The sequence below is a fragment of the Cydia pomonella genome, chromosome 20 (genome assembly GCF_033807575.1).
Source record: "Cydia pomonella isolate Wapato2018A chromosome 20, ilCydPomo1, whole genome shotgun sequence".
Taxonomy (NCBI): domain Eukaryota; kingdom Metazoa; phylum Arthropoda; class Insecta; order Lepidoptera; family Tortricidae; genus Cydia; species Cydia pomonella.
In genome coordinates this window covers 790,312-810,443 of record NC_084722.1, presented here as the reverse complement: position 1 = coordinate 810,443, position 20,132 = coordinate 790,312, and the positions used below count along the sequence as shown (strand labels likewise).

General features: G+C 36.2%; 2 protein-coding genes across 4 annotated transcripts in view; both read right to left on the bottom strand.

Moving 5' to 3' along the window:
* The window catches only part of LOC133529085 (uncharacterized), a 75,867-nt gene that overhangs the window by 29,945 nt on the left and 25,790 nt on the right, over positions 1–20,132 (bottom strand). Inside the window, exon 1 of one of the 3 annotated variants that reach the window (XM_061866708.1) lies at positions 8,209–8,494. The exons of 1 other annotated variant lie outside the window; for it this stretch is intronic. The gene's annotated coding sequence lies outside the window, so the exon portion shown is untranslated. Of the gene's footprint in view, positions 1–8,208; positions 8,495–20,132 lie in introns of those variants that run through there. One more of the 3 variants, XM_061866706.1, reaches the window with a different exon arrangement.
* LOC133529191 (uncharacterized) lies at positions 12,208–16,877 on the bottom strand. The gene is made up of 2 exons (XM_061866847.1): positions 16,522–16,877; positions 12,208–13,035 (listed from the first exon to the last, which is right to left on the bottom strand). The coding sequence occupies exons 1-2, from the start codon at positions 16,546–16,548 to the stop codon at positions 12,256–12,258; spliced, it is 807 nt and encodes a 268-aa protein (XP_061722831.1). The 5' UTR covers positions 16,549–16,877; the 3' UTR covers positions 12,208–12,255.

Below are 20,132 nucleotides of genomic sequence, written 5' to 3'. Positions count from 1 at the left end.
GTAGGGTTATATTATTGTGAAAATTACTTAACATTTAACATATAAGCCCTTTATTCTACTTTTGAGTTCAAGAAACTTGGACGCTCTTCCACATTTCACGATAAACTTTTGCTGCTGGAGTTTTGCGTCACGTGAACTTGAGTGAACTCTGTGGGAGATGAAGACACATGAGGCCAAAATTTTCATCGTTTCGTCCAAGTCCTTGAGTACTATGGACAATGTTGACACTGGACTCTCCACAAAATGCGATGAGCAAGCCCTTAGATTCTTCGGACTTATGTAGTGACTAACGCATGATAAGGGGAAACAAGTAAAATCTAGATTAGTATGTTGCCCTCTGTGGAACTATGTTGCCGTGCCCTGACTGGGTGTCACATGAACAGCCTTATATTTTAGAACACCTGTACTTGGTATGTGATGCGCAATTAACGATTTCAATTTCAATTTCAATTTTTTTAAAGGTATTCCACAATTACGCACGAAGCGATTCGCTTCAACATTCCTTATGCGAACTGCCAAGGAGTGGAATGCCCTGCCCGAGTCTGTGTCTCCGCATGAGTACACTCTGAATCTCTTCAGGGCTAGAGTAAGTAGGTATCTCATAGGTAAGCGTGCGCCACCGTAGACCGCATCATCACTTACTATCAGGTGTGATCGTGGACAAACCTGCCTATTCTCCATAAAAAAAAAATACTACGTTGGTTGCAAACAAGCAGGCCCGCCTCATAGGAAGCAGTCTCCGTAGCCTATGGAGGCCTGCAACTCCACAGAGTTACATGCGCGTTGCCGACCCTAACACTCCGCACGCTCGTTGAGCTCTGGCAACCTGACTCACCGATAGGAACACAACACTATGAGGAGGGTCTAATGTTATTTGTCTGCTGTTTTCTGTAAGGTGGAGGTACTTTCCCAGTTGGGCTCTGCTCTAGATCTGGAATGACATCCGCTGTGCTATGCCTACCACACAAAGCGAGATGACATTCACAGTGCCCATACCTCTCTTTTGGACATAGTTTATATAAGGACATACCCGGGTCCAATAATATAATTTTAGGGCAAAATGGCAACTGTATTCGCGGTGAGGCACGTATGAGATGGTCGATCGCTATGAAGTGCACTTAGACTGGAGACAAATCACATGTGGTCGAACGAAACGATAACGTTGCCTAGGGCTCATACCAACTTTGCTTAGTTTGGGGCTAGATCGACCTGCGTAAGATTATGCGCAAATATTTATTTAAGTATTTCGTTTTTTCCATGGATAAGACCGTTTTCATTTTCCGCTAGCTTTACCAATGATATTTTAACTCCAGATAGGTTATAGGCGGACACAATATAACGATCATCTGCGGCTGTAGCACGGTCGCATTTTTATCACTTGTCACCAGTAAGTGCGAAAGTGACAGGCATTTTACAAATTGCACAGTTTCTCTTTAGCACATGCTAAAGAGCTCCTACATACTGACAGACAGAGATAAGCTTATGTTTAATAACGAGCGTAACAAAGACAAGAATATAGTAAGAGAATATAGGTGGCTACTAAATACTGACTGACATCCGAAAACCTAAATTCTTTCAAGCATACATTCTTCAAAATATGGTAGAGCTCTACAAATGAGAAAGGATTTTTACCCCTATATGTCTACCCCTATAGGTCTTCAAAAATGATGTTGAAGTTTCTAATGTTAAACTTAGTGTTAAGTATGTTCGTTATGTTTATTTTATGTTTCTTTCCTTTTTTCTGTTACCTTCCGTGATTTTTTCGCACTTGATGGTCTCATCGGAAGATCAGCGCTGGAAGTCGCCAGCAACATGCTGAGATGAGGCCATTAGGTGACACTTTACTCTCACTATGTTCTCGTTTATGTCTGTCTATTACTGTTTGTGTGTTTATGAATAAAACAAATTCTATTCTATTCTATTCTAATATGATTTTTTTCTAAACTGAATAGTTTGCGCGAGAGACACGAAACTGGTAAAATGTGTCCCCCCCCTGCAACTTTTAAAATAAGAAAATGATAAAACTAAAAAAAATATATGATGTACATTACCATGCAAACTTCCACCGAAAATTGGTTTGAACGAGATCTAGTAAGTAGCTTTTTTTTAATACGTCATAAATGGTACAGAACCCTTCATGGGCGAGTCCAACTCGCACTTGGCCGCTTTTTAACATATTTATGCTAAAAACCCTAAAATAAAATAACATTTTAGCCATATATTCAGGTTAGCGTGACGTCACATACAGGTTGGGCAGCATTTGTTTATAACGCTTAAACAGCGACCGTTCAACCCGGGGTTAAAGACCTTAGGTATCTTTGATTAATAACTAATGATCGTGAACATTTCAAGAATTGATTTGGTACAAGTTTAAATCAGAAGAGTTTAGTAATAGTACATTACGATACAAGTGCGAAAAATAGGAAACTCAAAACGAGTGGCGATAAATTAAAAATCGACACGAGTTGCGAATTACCTATTCGCAGATGTATCATACAACGTTTTACAGTACATATGGCCCTTTAAATGTTTGACAAAGTAACGTAATATGCTAATTTGCGCACTAGTGCGGTAAAGTAGCACCATATGTACTGTAAAATTACTTCTAAGGTTGCCAACAATATAAAGGTAATATTATTTACGTTTATTCTCAAGCAAGAATCGGAAACCGGTATTTTTTTAATGGGAACGGAAACTATATTTTACAGTACATATGGTGCTATTTTCCCGCACGCGTGCGGGAATGATCACTTTCCGTATATATGTCGATACTTTAAAGAGCCATATTTACTGTAAAACGTTGTACGATACACGCGCGAAAAGGTAATTCGCAACTCGTGTCGATTTAAAACACTCCCTTCGGTCGTATTTTAATTTATCACTACTCGTTACGAATTTCCTATTTTCTGCACTTGTATCGTAAATAACTATTTTCGTTCCTTGTTAATTAATTTATTTCTAATAGGGCAATCTAATAATACTAAGTCGTTATATATAAACGCAACTGAGTCTTATATTTGGAGTATGAAATAAACCGAAATATAGGGGTTTTTCGAAGTTTCTGCAAAAAACCGGTTTCGAACCCTGATCTTAAGGAATATTTTTTTCTCGTTTTCAATCATATGGCTATGGAATAAATAGTACCTAACGTAACTTTGTAGTTTAATTTACTTAGATTTTGAAAATATGGGCTTTGGACTTATCGCTTGTGCACAAATCACGCGAGGTTTTTTCGGCTTCTTTTTGATATTCTATATGTATCTTATGGTTCGAAGGGCCGTAAATCATGTAAATATATATAATAATGTAAATTATTCTCTTATTTATTCAATGTAATAGTTATTTACGATACAAGTGCGAAAAATAAGAAATTCGTAACGAGTGGCGACAAATTAAAACACGACCGAAGGGAGTTGCGAATTGCGAATTACCTATTCGCACATGTATCGTACAACGTTTTACAGTACCTATATGGCCCATAAAATTTTCGACATAGTTACATAATGTGCAATTTTACGCAATAGTGCGGAAAAGTAGCACCATATGTACTGTAAATAATATTTCTGAATTGAACTCACCTAAATATACCTACCCCTGCATACTGCAATTAAAGCTTAAATGCATAAAACATGCACTAGATCGAAACCTAGGTCACTAAAATAACGGTTTCTATATCTAGCACTAGCCATTGTTGGATATGGGTCAGCCTAGAATGCTAATAAACTGGTTAGGTTCGAGAAAGGGCTTAGTTTGAGACCTAGATATTTAGGCTGCGTGGGTGAATGGGGAGAAAGTACCTGAATGTAGTTTAGATCTAAGTTACATTGTAGGTCTATTTTACGATATATATATTACGGGTAATGTTAGAAGATTAATTAAACTCAAGTGTACCCGGGTATAACTAGTATTATCCAAGCGTTTTTGGATAAAGTCCGAAAATGTAAACAACATTAATCTGTATTCGGTGTTTACCGAGCGTTGGGTAGCAAGAAATCTCCGTAGCCTGTGTAGGCCTGCAACTCCAGAGGAGTTACATGCGCGTTGCCGATCCTAACCTAAAGGTTTACACCATTACCCATCCAGACAGATGTGTACAGTCAGCTGCAAAAATATGTATCAAGAATATCGTCTCATAAATATAGTACTACGCTCTTATTACACTGGAATAAGATGCTATGGGACATATTTTTGAGTAAGATGTGTACACCCATATTTTTACACTTGACTGTACAGGTAAACGCCGAATACAGATTAATGTTGTTAACATTTTCGGACTTTGCCCAAATCAAAAGGCTTTAGTAATAAATACGAGTTATACCCGGGTAAACTTGAGTTTAATTAACTTTCTAACATTAGTCGTAACAAATATTATATATAAATACTTAAATAAATAGAAAACATCCAAGACTCAGGAACAAATATCTTTGTTCATCACAAAAATAAATGCCCTTAACGGGATTTGAACCCAGAACCATCGACTTCATAGGCAGAGTCACTATCCACAACGCCAGAACGGTCGGAAGGAATGGGACTTTTCCCAAAATATGCAATGTGTCCGTAGCCATTGGAAAAACCCTGCAATGCCACGTATGGTTACTTCTCAGGAATGCTCTAACGTTTTTTTTTTTAATTAGAAAAAAAGACAAAAAACGTAATTTGTAAACATAAACAAATACATCGATTAACGATGATATTATTATACGGCACTTTATAGAATATATAATGTGTATTATTGTAATTTAGTTCGTGTGTGAATATTCATACTAGATGTAATTAATTAATAAATGTTCATCCAGTAACAATTCATGCAACGAAATTAAGTCTCCGCTTGCTCTAATAGTACTCTAAAAGAACGAGTGTAGTAACTCTAATAGTAATAAGTCTCTAATGAAATTAAATATTTTAGTAAACACTTCTATCCCTTTTTTTGAATATTTGAAATCAGAATATTAAAGATAAGATATGACATATTAATGGCATTATTCATAAACGCGTTGCTGGCCTGTATTAGCTATGAATCGTTTGTCTTTATCTGTCATTTTGAGTTATGTATTGAAATCAGGCTCGTAAAGTTTTATGAATAAGGGGGTTAACCTTTAAGATAAGATAAAAAAAGACTTCTTTTGGAAGTGGGTTTACAACAAAACACGTCGATATTGTTTCAACCCGGGCCCGTACTTTTCATGCTGTTTACGCACAAATGACGTAATTTAACATACAGGTAGTTACTACAAATTTAGATAACTTACTTATTGATGGGTATCATAATAAATACAGGGTGGGCAAATAAGAAGTATACATTTTGTTTTTAAATTTTTACTATATTAAGTTCAAAAATTATTAAGTATTGTTTTAAAAATATATTCTTCAGGGTTGGCAAATTCATGCGAAACATAATGTCTGACATATGTCCACCTCTAACAGCAGGCAAATGTAAGCCCTTATCATCCCAATGTTCAGCATCTATTCGCACATTTTTGGCATTATCTTAGTACATTTGTGTCGAATAGTCGGTTTTAACTGTTTAAATTTCATCTGCTCGTTAGCATAGACACGTAATTTTAGATAGCCCCACAGAAATAAGTCAAGAGCTGCAAAATTTGGGGAATTTGGGTGCCAATCTCTGTCACATTTTTTCAAAATTAATCGAGCAATCAACGTGTTTTAAACAACAGAAACATTTGAGATAAAATTGCTTGCTGCTAGTGGTAGACATTTGGCAGAAATTATCTTCCGTATACAATTGCCAACCCTGAATAATATATTTATGAAAAAATATTTAATAAAATTTCCACTTAATGTAATTAAAATTTAAAAACAAAGTGTATCATTCTTATTTGTCCAACCTGTACTTGTTATGTGAATAAAAACTTGTTACGCTGTTATAAACCAAAAATATGTATTATTTATTTGTGTGACAATAAAATGAAAGTCAGTTAGACGTTTCTATACTGATTGTCAAGTATATGTATCAGTTACCTAAAGAGGTTGACAAATGATTAATTATTACGAAAATACTTAATTGGAATCATACTCTATGTAGCGTGACGTCATTTTTCTGTTAACCGCATGAAATGTACGGGCTCTGGTTTCAACTCATTTCCAAAATAAGTAAAATAAGCTTGAAGCATAACGGGTACTATTTTTTTTTAAATACCTCAACTAAAATCCACTTAATGTTAGTAGTGTTGATGTTTACTTTAACATACTAACTAATTAGTAACTAATTAGTAACTAATTAGTTTAGTTTAGTTGGAACGCATCGCCTACCAACATGATTTCACAGTTTGACCAAACGTTAATTATACATACATTGTACATTTAAAAACCTATTATCCATATTTTAAAAATAAATATACGTCCTTAATGGGGAATTTTAATATCCAAAAACAAAGAAATAAACAAACATCATAAAACTTACTAAGTACTTAAGCTGAAGATAAAAAATTTGGCCCAAATCGCCGTCAATGGACAAGGTGCCTAGAAGGCTGGCCGTATTTCTCCGCTGTATGGCCATATTTATTCGATACATACCATCTTTGGAATTTAATATATCATACATAATGTATGTCATAATGATATTAGATCACGATAATGTATATTAACGTTAATGACTTTAATAGTGTGCTCCAAGAACCGATTCCGAAAATTCGGAAAAACTTTATATTCTATTATTTAAGTATTAATTAACAAACTTTTAGAGTAAAATGTATATATAGGTACAATGCAAAATTAAACTAATTAAAAACTAAAAATCTATATTTAAAGAGACAAAGTGCCAAAAATACATAACTAAAAGATACCTAACTCAATTAAACATCTGAAGATTGTCTACTCGTATAGATACTTACATTTTATCAATTCAAAACTATGCAATAAAATTCAACTAACAAATCCAATACCTAATGTGAGGAACGGAACGTTTCCCGCTTTGTGTCAAATATTACTCGACTGTCATTGGAACTGAACTGTGAAAATACGTATCAAATAAAATCTAATTAATTAATTTAGGCTTATTTTATTAGTTGCTATATATAATTGTCCTAACATCAAAATACTAGGGTATGCTCAAACATTTTGAACCATTTCGGACGATTTTTGGATTTCAATATCATGTTTAATTTTAAGAACAGTACAACAAAATTTCCAATGTCAATTACTTGGGGAAATTAACGACCAGCTTTACTGTAAAAAGACGATCTGTGTGCGATTGAAATCTTTGAGCCAATTGGCTACTTGACTGTCTTTTGTAAATAATGTCAAACGATCTTGATTTTCCTGAGGATCAAATGTCTATATAGGACTCATGGCATTTAAGCAACACAAAGGTCTGAAATGAGAGTTAAAGTCTGACGCTCGCACTCGACGATTGAAACGCCTCTAACAAAATGATAAGGTGATGTGACGTCACATCATATAAGTCTATCCTAAATGTATGGAAGATCAAGGAAATTGCCATTTTGACCCTGAAATATTGCGTTTATGTGTATAGTTGGCATACAATTTATTTTTCAAAAAAAGGTAAGGAATCAAATGGTACCATTTTCTTTTATATTTTTAAAAGACAAAAAAATTTTTTTTTTTAGATTTCGGAGCCTTGTATTTTTTTATGATCTCATTATAATTTTTTAAATTTCCCTTTTTTATAATGGATGGCTCATTTCCTACCCATTTAATTAAATTTTGTTATAATATTCAACATGTGTCAAGTTACTTGACTCAAGTACCCAATTGAGATGTTAACACAATAAAACATCAGACCATCACCTTTATTTTTACAATTGAAATGTACAAACAATACCACATAATTTTCCACGGCATACTTTGGTATTACTTTAGATTTTGAAGTTACCGGAATATGTCGACCAAAAACAGTGTATGCACAAAAACATTGAACCAATTTGGACGATTGGATTTTGAAGATTAGCTTATGCATGGTGAAATTTTTTTACATATATTTTTTCTAATTACTTAAACGTCTTTTACAAAATGTTATTCAAAAATAAAACTACAACTGAAACAAAACGTAACACCTTCAAATAATTTCCTTAAGCTCTGATACACAAACGCAAACTTGTTAAAATTGACAACAATACGTCGCACAAAATTTGGCAAAGTATTTTAGGGTCAGTCTTTTGCTATTCAAAATCCTGCTTTATTCCACCTATGATAAGTCATAATTTCCAACAACAAATCATTAGAACTTACCGTAATGTATGGATCTCGATGTGGATGCGCGCGCGTCGGTCCGAGGGCGCCGCGGCACTGCAGCCTCCGAGGATACTGACCCCGCCGTTAGGAGAAAGGTGATCTCGAGTGGATAATACCACCATAAGGTATTAGAGTAGGATTAGGGTGATAAGTTCATGTTCTTCTCTCACTCACACTGAGTGCAAGCGTGACCGAGATGAAAGTGCGTGCCCGGGAGTGCGAATAACAATAACATTTTAATTTTTTGTGTGTTTTGAAAATAAAATAAGTAATCGCTGAGTTTCCTCAAGCATAATATTGTTTGATTTGATTACTAGTAAGTAGTACTATTAGTTATTCTGTGCTTGTAATTCTATTGAGCTGAAACATCACGAAGGTACGAATACATACGTACTTTTATACACAGTGTTTTTTTTAACTCCGTTAACTTCGGGATTTGGCTAGGTACATTTATAAAAAGGAAACTTTCCCGAATGGAGATTGAGGGAGGCGATGGCTGAGATACGCGTCATACTTGTGAACGGGTGCTGTTTGTGGAGACTGGTCTGTTTAAGCTTACACGGGCTGCATGTTGTTATAAGTGTGTAACTTTACTTTTGAGTGGCATTAACGTGAGACACTTCATTCGGTTCTTGTTTGGTTTAATTTTTTGTCTTTTAATTATTCATATAAGAATTCAGGGTCTCCAACCTCTACATCTCTAAGGATAATTTGATCTTTTTTTTTATATTTTATCTCCGACACTTAGAGACTAATTAATAGCGTTGTCGTAACGCGGACATTGTATTTAAATCTTCCAAGTAATTGCTAATAATGATATATCAATATCATTTCGAATATCGATTGTCCAAGATAGCCTTGCGTTACCAGTATCGGTTCTTTGAAAAAGTTGAAACCCATGAAATTAACGGACGTAAAAAAAAACGGTGTAAAAGCTGGGTGACAATTCAATACATAAATTATTATGATACCTTCGAGCTGATCTGATAATGGACACAGAAGGTGTAATATGTAATAAAACCTTACATAATTTTGTTTAGGTTTGTTATAATTGTCTCGATGAATAGTTGCCTGTTAAAAGAAAACTACAGTCAGCAATAAAAGCTTGTATCAAAAAAACAAATGACAAAAAAACATATTTTTTTAATATAACAACTCTAGATAATTCCCCAATCAGGACAATCGCGTTCATCGACCAGTAGGTAGTAAATGTAAAATTTTACCCATACGCATTCTTTAAATAATTCAAAACTGATTTCAAAACATTGTATGCAATCTTTATGTAAAAAAAACTGCTGAGACTGTGGCCTGTGGCTCTACCCTACTGTACGATTTACACCAGCCGGCTTGAGTCGGGCCGCCCCGAAGCGCATTTTTAAGTACCTATACATTATGTATGGCAGAATCGATGGAATCCGTCCGGAGCCGTCCTCGTCCGCGAGGAGCCGATCGGCTTTAAAGCTGCGGTTATCGCATAAAAACACCGCGCGTTTAAGTATGGAAGCGTAAAATAGTTATTTGTACAACAAGAGAGCAAAGTTTGATATTTCTTCGAGTGCTTGTTTTGAGTCCCGTGCAAGCGAAAGATTCTATAATAGATTCACGAGCGTAGCGAGTGACTCTAAATTAGAATCTTGAGCGTAGTAAGGGACTCAAGAGCGCACGAGATGTAAATAACTTTGATCTCGTGTAGTACACAAAATTTTTCACGTCAGTCAGCCATCAAAAAATACAACCTGAAAAAATGTAATCCGTCTTCATCACTATTTTACTACTGTTTTCTGAAGGTATTCTAACAATTAACTTTAATTACCGCTTTAAAACAAAACGAAAGTAATTTCAATAAAATGATACGAAAATAATGAATTAAACAACATCAATTGACAATTCAATCGTCAACTTTTTTTTGTTAAAAAAAACTTTGTAAGATACGGTCCGAATTGCGGATACTACTATTTGTCAACTATAGTAGAGATCGTTAAAAGTCGTTAAGTAGAATTATTTACTGCGCAACAATTGCGTAAATTTGTATAAGTACATTGTTTTGATTGTATAATAAAATACGTAAAATATGGTATTTTTATTAAATTTTAAACTTTTATTTCATTAATTAATTATTACGAATGTAGACTCGTAGGGTGTTTTGGAACGATGCGGTCTGACTTATTTGGGGGGTCTATTATAAACCGTCAATATATCGTTGAATTACGTATGCACTTTTTGTCTCTTTCTTTTTGCTAATGACGTGAAAGGGACAAAGACAATAGAATCCAAATACTTCGAACTTGTATTAGGCCCCGCACGTTGAAATGACATTCGAATATGAAGGTCACTTGAATGTTATTTTGTCTCACTCAGTGAGCAAAATGCGATTTTGCTCACTGTTTTTAAGCAGCAAATTACCCTTGTTCCAGCTGCTGACGTGAAAATAATGTTTGCCTATATCACTCTACTAGCATAAACCTTTAAAATAAAAACAAAACTCAACAATTGTCAGGAAATCAATAGAAATGTGTAAACATATTTTCTTACATTAATATTCCGCGCAGGTACGCAGCGAGAGAAATTGCCTCCGAAATTTACTTGTATGAGAACTCTTATTTGTTTTTGTTAATGTGTTTGGAATGAGGGCATAGGAATATGCGACACACTTTAACGTTACATGTAAGTGAAATTAATAGTAAAATGTATGAAAATAATATGCCAGGTTCATAGTATGTATGATGTAGATAATCAGTAATCACATCGTCTATGCTGGATATGTTTAAAACTAGCCAAGCTTTGCCCAAACCATTGTCCTGAATAACATAATTACTTATTAACAAGACCTTTGTTTATTATAAATATTTATGGAAATAAATTATTTTTATACTCATATTAGTAAAATTTGTCCCGCCGAGTTTCTTGCCGGTCTTATACTCGTATAGGGATACCTTCGTACAATTTAGGAGGGATTTAAATCTTCTCGGATCAGAGGTGTAGGGTTAGAGCCGGTGTAGCTTTATTTGACGTTCATAAGTGCATTGTAATATGACTACTTGAAAAATTAACTATCTTTATCTTTTAAAATAAGTAAAAAGTTAGGAAACTGTGGCCAGACTATTTATATTTTTCATACGCATAGAAAGTGCACGCTAAAACGTCGTGTTTTCGTATACATATATCGCAAGAACCAGACATAAATGGCAGTAACGAGAACTAGGGGGCCTACACACTGTTCACACCCTTGCCGACTTATCTATTATCACATACGACTTATATATTATAAACATGTAACACACACATACCCTCATTTTATACATCAGTACCCCTAGTGTAAATAAATTCGATTTCCAAACGTGACGTACGCGTTTGCCTTTAGTCTCATTTTGTATTGGATTTCGAAAGAGCGCGCCAAGCGGGACGTTTTGGAACCTCAAAATCCTATACAAAATGAGACTTAACGCAAACGCGTTCGTCACGTTATGATGTCGATCAAAGTTACACTAGGGGTACTGTTGTGACCTGGGTTCCGGCAGAAAACCAGTGCTTTACTCGAAAGAGTGAAGAGTATCACTGAGCCGTGACCCTTTTGTCCTGCTGCAACGCACACAGTATGTACGTAGGTACTTTTATTTTATTTTATTGTTTATTAATTATGCCTATTTTGTTGTCTCACTTTTCTTTTGTGCCATTTTTATTTTGTTCCTTTAATAATTTGTGTTCTTTATGATGATTTAAACTTTATATTGTGTGTTTTTGCAGCTGCCAAGTAAATGATTTATCTATCTTATCTAACATAAATCCTCATGTTTAGATACTTCTGCAGAATTTCCTCTAAGATACTAAGAAATACGAACTAGGGTCCATCATCAGACATCGGTATTTGGAGCTTTTAATAACAGGCAGGGAGTTTCTGTATTAAGAAACTCAACCCGCAATACATTATTATATCAAATAGGGGTATTTTGTCTTGATGCGGAAGTTTAAAAACTTTTGAATTAATTAAACAAAACGTTTCACATTTCAGTTATTTATTTTTTAACTGACTTAATGCTAGTTATCTTAAAAAAACTTATGGTATAAAGCAGATCCTTTCTCTCTCAATTTTCGTAAAAAGTTCCTAGGCGCTGCTAGTATATTAGGGAAATAATGCTCCTCATGTGGATCATTATAAAATTCAGTACTATGTGCATAGTTAAAAAAGTCGTCTTTGATTTTATCTACATTATCTTTCACTTTGAAAATACCAAAAGGTATTTTATGAATGTTTATATTTTGAATTACAGGTTTCTTATCTTTATCATCATCAAATTCAGCGTTTACGTGGAAAATATTTATTGAACTCTTTCTTGGGACATTTCCTTTGTTCTTCTTATTTTCGTTACTATTTTCAATACTATTTCCATTAATCACTGTGGCGTTATTCAAAGGTAATTTGATAGTGAAATTAGTTACTATAGGCTTAAAAGTTACAATGTTTGGTATATCATCAACAATTTCTGTAACTTCATAACCAGGTTTATCATCTATAGGAGGTTTGTCTGTAAGTATGTATGTTACTTCTTCGTCATTACCAGTAGCTTCCCCAGTATTTGATAAAGCCTTATTACTCTCAGGATCCTGAACAAGTTGTTTTAACCACTTAATTGTTGAAATTTCACCTGGTTCTCCTTTTGCGTGTTTGTAGGAAGTAGCTTCAGGTTCATATGTTGTTTTGTCTGTTGGTTTATTTTCTCCTGTATCTAATGTGCCATCATCGTATTCGTAATCATCGTATTCGTCATAATATTTGTAGTAATCTTGTTCTGCAACAGCCGTTGAAGATACTTTTGACAAGAAAATCTGGAAATAAAACAAGATAATCATCTTAAAGTATTTCTATAGATTTATATTTAATTTAAATATTATTTAATACTAATGTTTAGGAAACCTATGTAATGAATAGGTTAGTGACTTCCACTTTATCATTTTAATTATAAAACATTACTGTGAAATAGAAAACAAGAGAGGCGTTTGAAAAGTATAATTAATATGCAAATAGGTAGTTGATTACTTCCCGAACATTATAGAAACTCGTAATGTAAATATAAACTATACACTTTACACATTTTTTGTAAAAAATAAAATACGTCAAGTGCGATTCAGACACGCCCGCCGAGGGTTCGTACACTTTTTTATTTCATTTTAAAACCATACAAATTTATAGTTTTCAGATTTTCCCCGGTACTTGTAGTTTAAGGCGATATTACTTGTCAAATTTCTTAGTTCCAGGTCAATGAGAAGCATCCTATAAATATTGATTCCCTTGATAGAATTCCCTTGTCGAAATATACATTTTTTGAGGCATAAACCGCCGTATCTTTTTTTACGGTAACTTAGAAGTTTGATTTTTTCACAGGTTCAACGGACTGCAAACTAGAGTATACTCGTAGGGTTATAATTTCAACTCAATACTTCCATGCGGTTCCAAGATAAAGGATCTTAACAGACAGACGGACGGACGGACGAACAAGAAAAGTGATCCTACAAGGGTTCCGTTTTTTTCCTTTTGAGGTACGGAGCCCTAAAAACATCTAGTTTCTTTAGAATTGAATTGATATTTCACCAGACATTTGAAAGCAATAAACACAAAAAATGTACAATAGAACTAAGGAGAATGTGGCTATTTTATCACACTGCAAACTGGCGTTACTGAAAGCAAATTAACCTACAAGTTTTATGGACTTATTTTCTGGCCTAGTGGGTAGTGTCCCTGCTTATGAAGCCGATGGTCCCGGGTTCAAATCCTGGTGAGGGCATTTATTCGTGTGATGAGCACGGATATTTGGCCCTAAGTCATGGGTGTTTTCTATGTATTTAAGTACTTATATCTTATATATATCGTTGTCTAAGTACCCACAACACAATAAACCTTATTGAACGTACTGTGGGACTTTATTTATACGTACCTGGGCGACCGAGCTTGGCTCGGTTATAACTATTTATTGTAATATGGTGGTGTATAGGTGATAATCTTAACTACATTTTTTTACTAAATTAAACTTGTCTAAAACAATAAAAAATAAAAAATTATATATAAACTTGAACATATAAAATAAAAAAACAAAAGTTAGTCACCGGGCGAAATTAGAACCCGTAACACTCGTTTAGCAGTCCGCGTCTTAACCCGCTAGACCAGACGGACAGTGGCCGGCAACACGAAATTAGCGACCATATTCTGCGTCGAAAGAAAAACGCATGAAAACTCGAAAACACGCGTTTTCCCAAACATAAGACTAATCTAGATAGATTGTATACCCCCAAAAACCCCCATATACCAAATTTCAGCGAAATCGTTAGAGCCGTTTCCGAGATCACAGATATATATATATACACAAGAATTGCTCGTTTAAAGGTATAAGATAATATATTTATAGCAGGTAGTTCTATATCAATACATTTTATGATATTATTAAATATAAAAGAGTAAACTTTGTTTGGAATAGTTAAGTCAGTCACATTTGTGTTTAATATAGTAAATATAACATAGGGACCTATACACACGCCTACGTTAGTACATAATGACAAATATATACAGCGTGTTTTTGTGATAAGTACTACATATTCCATGGGTAGTTATAGGCCGTAACATATTAACTTTCATATGTTTTACAAAAATATGCGTTTTTTATTTTTAGGGTTCCGTAGCCAAATGGCAAAAAACGGAACCCTTATAGATTCGTCATGTCCGTCTGTCTGTCCGATTATGTCACAGCCACTTTTTTCCGAAACTATAAGAGCTATACTGTTCAAACTTTGTAAGTAGATGTATTCTATGAACCGCATTAAGATTTTCACACAAAAATAGAAAAAAAAAATTTGGGGGTTTCCCCATACTTAAAACTGAAACTCAAAAAATCTTTTTTCATCAAAACCCATAACATACCCTGTACATTCTAAAATAAGAGAATGATAAACCTAAAAAAAATATATGATGTAAATTACCATGCAAACTTCCACCGAAAATTGGTTTGAACGAGAGCTAGTAAGTAGTTTTTTTTAATACGTCATAAATGGTACGGAACCCTTCATGGGCGAGTCCGACTCGCACTTGGCCGCTTTTTGCTTATAAAAAAATAACGCAGTAAGTAATGTATCAATACTTTGTTTTTATTCAAAACGTCGCACATACCGACGCAACGTCACAGCTGTCATAAGTGAGGGTATGTATATATCTGTGGCCCTAGTGAAAAAGGGTACAAGTCTCTGGCAGTTTAGGTGTATAAGGGCATGTGTTACGTGGAACTTACACCCCTTTACACCTGCGCTGCCAGAGACTTGTACCCTTTTTCACTAGGGCCACAGATATATTTTTATATTTGTGGACAAGCTTACACAGATCGACCTAGCCCCTATCTAAGCAAAGCTTGTACTATGGGTACTGGGCGACGATATACATACGTATATAGATAAATACATACTTATATAAATAGAAAGCACCCATGCCTCAGGAACAAATAACTGTGTTCATCACACAAATAATTAGCCTTACCGGGATTCGAACCTGGGATCATCTGCTTCATCATTATACATTATTACATTGCCACTAAATAAAAATCAAAAATCAATTGCACTAGGTTAATTACTGGTACCTATAACTAATATGAAAATGTCTTTTAAAATTATTCCATGTATCACACTTTAAAACAGATCTGTCTTACGATCTCTTAATAATAATAAAAATATATTATAAAAAAAACCCGACTGCACACTAAAAAAGAGGAAAACAAGTCCACAAGAATATTGTTGTTGATGGTAAGTATCGCAGGCGGGGACCAACAGAGGGTTACTTATAGTCATTTTGGTTGTTGGTCCCCGCCTGCGATACTTACCATCAACAGCAATATTCTTGTGGGGCTTGTTTTCCTTTTTTGTTTGCAGTCGGGATTTTTTTTTTATTATAATAATTTTTTATTTATTTATAACTTTGTAGTTAGGTACCCCCAAAAATCAAGTGATCAAGACGAATCTAACGATACATCAAAATCCATCAAGCCGTTTAGGCTACAAGAGGCCACAAAGAAACAGACATACATACATACATATATACATACATACATACATACATACATACACTCGAAAAACATTACCCTCCTCCCTTTGGCAGTCGGATAAAAAAACATAAAATTAATTTCATAAAAGTTTATAACCACAAATTACTTTAAACGTAAATTTACAAGACTTTTCCATATTGTCTAATAAGATTCAAAAGTAAAGAAAGTTTCATCAAAAACTTCTCACTATTACTGTATACAAACAATACCCTATCAAATTCAAACAAAAACTCACCATCAACAAAAACAATTTAAAAAACATGTTCTTCACGTGCACTGACCACAAAGGCACCGATTTAACTAAACCCAATTACTTTACAATTGCGATAAAAAGTAAAAAACCCGCAGTTTTTATCAATACACTATAAATTAGGCCGTTTCTCTTCACAGTACGAATGTTACTATTTGGCAGTGGTACCTTTATCGAGTAGGCTTTTATGAATGAGTCAGTAAAGTGAGTAACGCGTGAGACTTCCAGGATGTCCTTTTTGTATTATTCTTTGTCTGAGCTCGTTATATCCTTAACAAGTTCAAGGTCTGTAAAGCATATCTTGTACCAAGTAAATGAGACCACAAATATTCATAGAAACTTGATTTTTTTTAATACTACGTCGGTAGCAAATAAGGATACGGTTCGCCTGACGGTAAGCAGTTACCGTAGCCTATGGACGACGGCAACTGCAGAGGTGTTACAAGCGCGTTTCCGACGCTAACACTCCGCACCCTCTGTAACTCTGGCAACCTTAATCACCGTCAGGAACACAACATTATGAGTAAGGTCTATTGTTATTTGACTGCGGTTTTCTGTAAGGTGGAGGTGCTTCCCCAGTTGGGCTCTGCTCTTGATCTGGAATGACATCCGCTGTGCTGTGCCCTACCACACTAAGCGAAAAGACATTCACAGTGCCAATACCTCTCTTGGACGTAGTTTAAGGACATACCCGGGTCCAAGACGTAGTTTAATATAATGCTAAACATGAATGACGCGTCAAAACCAAAATAAACGGTAGGCACTTGATAATTAAATTTGCTTTAAGAGTATCAGCCTACGTTACGAGCTTACTTATTAGGTGATCTTGTTTTTATACCACGTCGTTGGTAAACCTTACAACCCACCCAGTGTTAAATGGTAAGTAGCTAGAATGCTTGCAACTCTATGCGTGCCATATGTGCGCCGAGAATGCTGAGCCTCTGTCTTTGGTGTTATGGCGTTATAAAGGTAACTTTTCAAACTTTAAGGGTTCTTGGGGTTTAAAATAATAATAATAATAGCCCCCAGGGCAGCTTGTGGCGAGCTGAATGGGAAGAGACGTCCCTTGGGTCCCATACCCCTGAGAGACGGTCAGGCCTCTCTCTCTCTGGCTTGCCTTGATTGGCCGGCTGGAGTGAACACTGAGCAGGGGCCGCAGGACTCTCACCTCTGGCTTGCCTTTACCGGTCGTCCAGAGTCGGGTGTCCGAGCTATATGCTCGCAGGGTGCAAGTGAAATATGCATAAGACGCGAATTGGCACAGTGGCTGTTTACAGTCACTGGGTAGAAAGCGGCGCACACCTCTCTACACCCTGAGCCGCTCACGCAATGTTGTCCCCGTGTCGCTCCGTGCGAGCGGCCGTTTTTGGGGACATATTGTGAATTAAAATTGTTCCATGCACTGTATGCGCCTGTGGATGGCGATGCGCAAAATTCACGACACACACTTTGCACTGTATTTTTAATATAGGATCTCAAAGCCGGTACAATAACGCAGAGCAGCTTGTGGCGAGTTGTTGGGGAGTAGCCACCCCACGTACCCGAGCGCTCCTGCGAGTCTTGTCACCTGAAGGAAGGTGGTTGCGACAGGATTATCGGCCTCTGGCTTGCCTTGGCTGGCCGGCCAGAGTGGAGGCATTAGAGCTATATGCTCCAGGGGTGGAAGTGAAACATGCATACAACGCGAGTTGGCACAGTAGCTGCTAACAGCCACTGGGTAGAAAGCAGTGCACACCTTTTAATACCCCTAAGACGCTCACACTGCCCAGTATTTAGTCCATCGTTTTCACCCAATAGCCCAGTTCATTTTAGATTCCTTCAACTCTAATAGTCCTTACACCCTGGCGGGTGCTGCCTCTGCGTGCGGCCCATGAGCAAGGGCAGCATCCGCTCGGTCTTGGCTTCGGCTCCACGCACGCCTCCTAAACGGCCAGAACACCATTGTTCCGTGATGGGAAAGACATACAAATAATAATAAAATACTTTATTGCTACAAAATAAAAGTTACAAACCATTCATATGGAGTCTAACGGTGTAAGTAGCCAACTCGAACGCGGCGTGCAACAACAAGTAAAACCTGAAGGCTTCTCCAGAACTTGTAACAAATGGCATGCGATTTTATAGATCTCTTCTCTTCCTCCTTGTATCCTCATGGCTGAGGGACGTGACGACTATGGACACTCTTCACTAGGGCTCTCCAAGCCGCTCTATCTTGGGCCCAGTGTATGCTAGCCTGTAATGTGGATTTTATAGATAGTTGCCGGCTAAGTAGAAGCAACGAATTATATCTATCGATCAAATGCAATTGCATGCGATTATCGTTGACGTTTGTAGTGGCCATAAACGAGTTAAACCTAACCTAACGTAGGGTAGCGCATGCCCGTTTATATGCCTGGGCTCTAACCGCGAAACTCGAAGTTCGTCAATTGCGGGCATTTTTCTCTGTCACTCTATTTACGCCGTACTGAGAGTAAAAGAGAAAAATCCCCGCAATTAGCGAATTTTGGTTTTCCCGATAGGCACCTTGTCCAGATGGGATGATCAAATTGGCCCATTTGATCAGAAAAGAAGTTGGCATCAATCTCCAATTTAATCAACAATTTTAAATTTTTATGGTAATATTTGAGCGCTCACAAATTGGTCTTCTTGCGTCCATTCTAACGGTAATTAATATCGGTCATAATCGGTGAGCTAAAATGGCGTTTTCGTCACCACCATCCACCACCAGACTGCAGTGGCAGCATGGTTCCATTTTTATCACTTGTCACTATGCCCGTCACTTTCGCGCTTACATACTTGTTAGAACGTGACAGACATGGTGACAAATGATAAAGAGCCGACCATCTTAGCCCTACTGACTTGATCAGTCAATTTATTCAGACTGGCGAAAAATTGTTCACGCCTGGACTGGCCTTAAGGACTCACGCTAGACCGAGCCGGGGACGGGCCGGAGCTTCCGGCGCTTCTTTTTCTATGGAAAGCACCACGTGATCACCGATCAGCCGTCATAGAAAATGACGGAACGCCTCGGCCCGGGCACGGGCCGGTCTAGCGTGAGGCGTCCCTTTAAAACCTAGTAAAAACTTTTGTATGAAAAGGTGCGGGGACAAAACGTTACATATTTGGAATTTACATATATCGTTCTGCAAGTAAACATCTAAACGCAAGAGGAGCTTTAGCTAAGTTTTTTACCTATGACAAAGAGTAAGTACATACACGGCCCGATTCGAAGAATGATTACGACACGTTTAAGATCTTAAAAAGATCTTCAAAAGATCGATAATTAAACGATATGTCAAAATTGATGTTTATTTCGATTCCGCTGTGATTCCCAATAAGATCCATCTACGATATTTCTAACGTCAAAGTGAGATTGGTTGCCCGAATCGAGCTGCTTCTGTCAATTATACGACATACAAACGATATCTAAATGAGAACTTATCTAAACCAGAAATTATCGTTATCGTATCTCATTCTTCGAATCGGGCCGACAATGTAAAATGCGAGGTGAAACACGGCCGCTACTTGGAAATTGCGATCGATAAAATTACTACGAGTGAGGTTTATGAATACAATACAATACAAAATTTGTATAT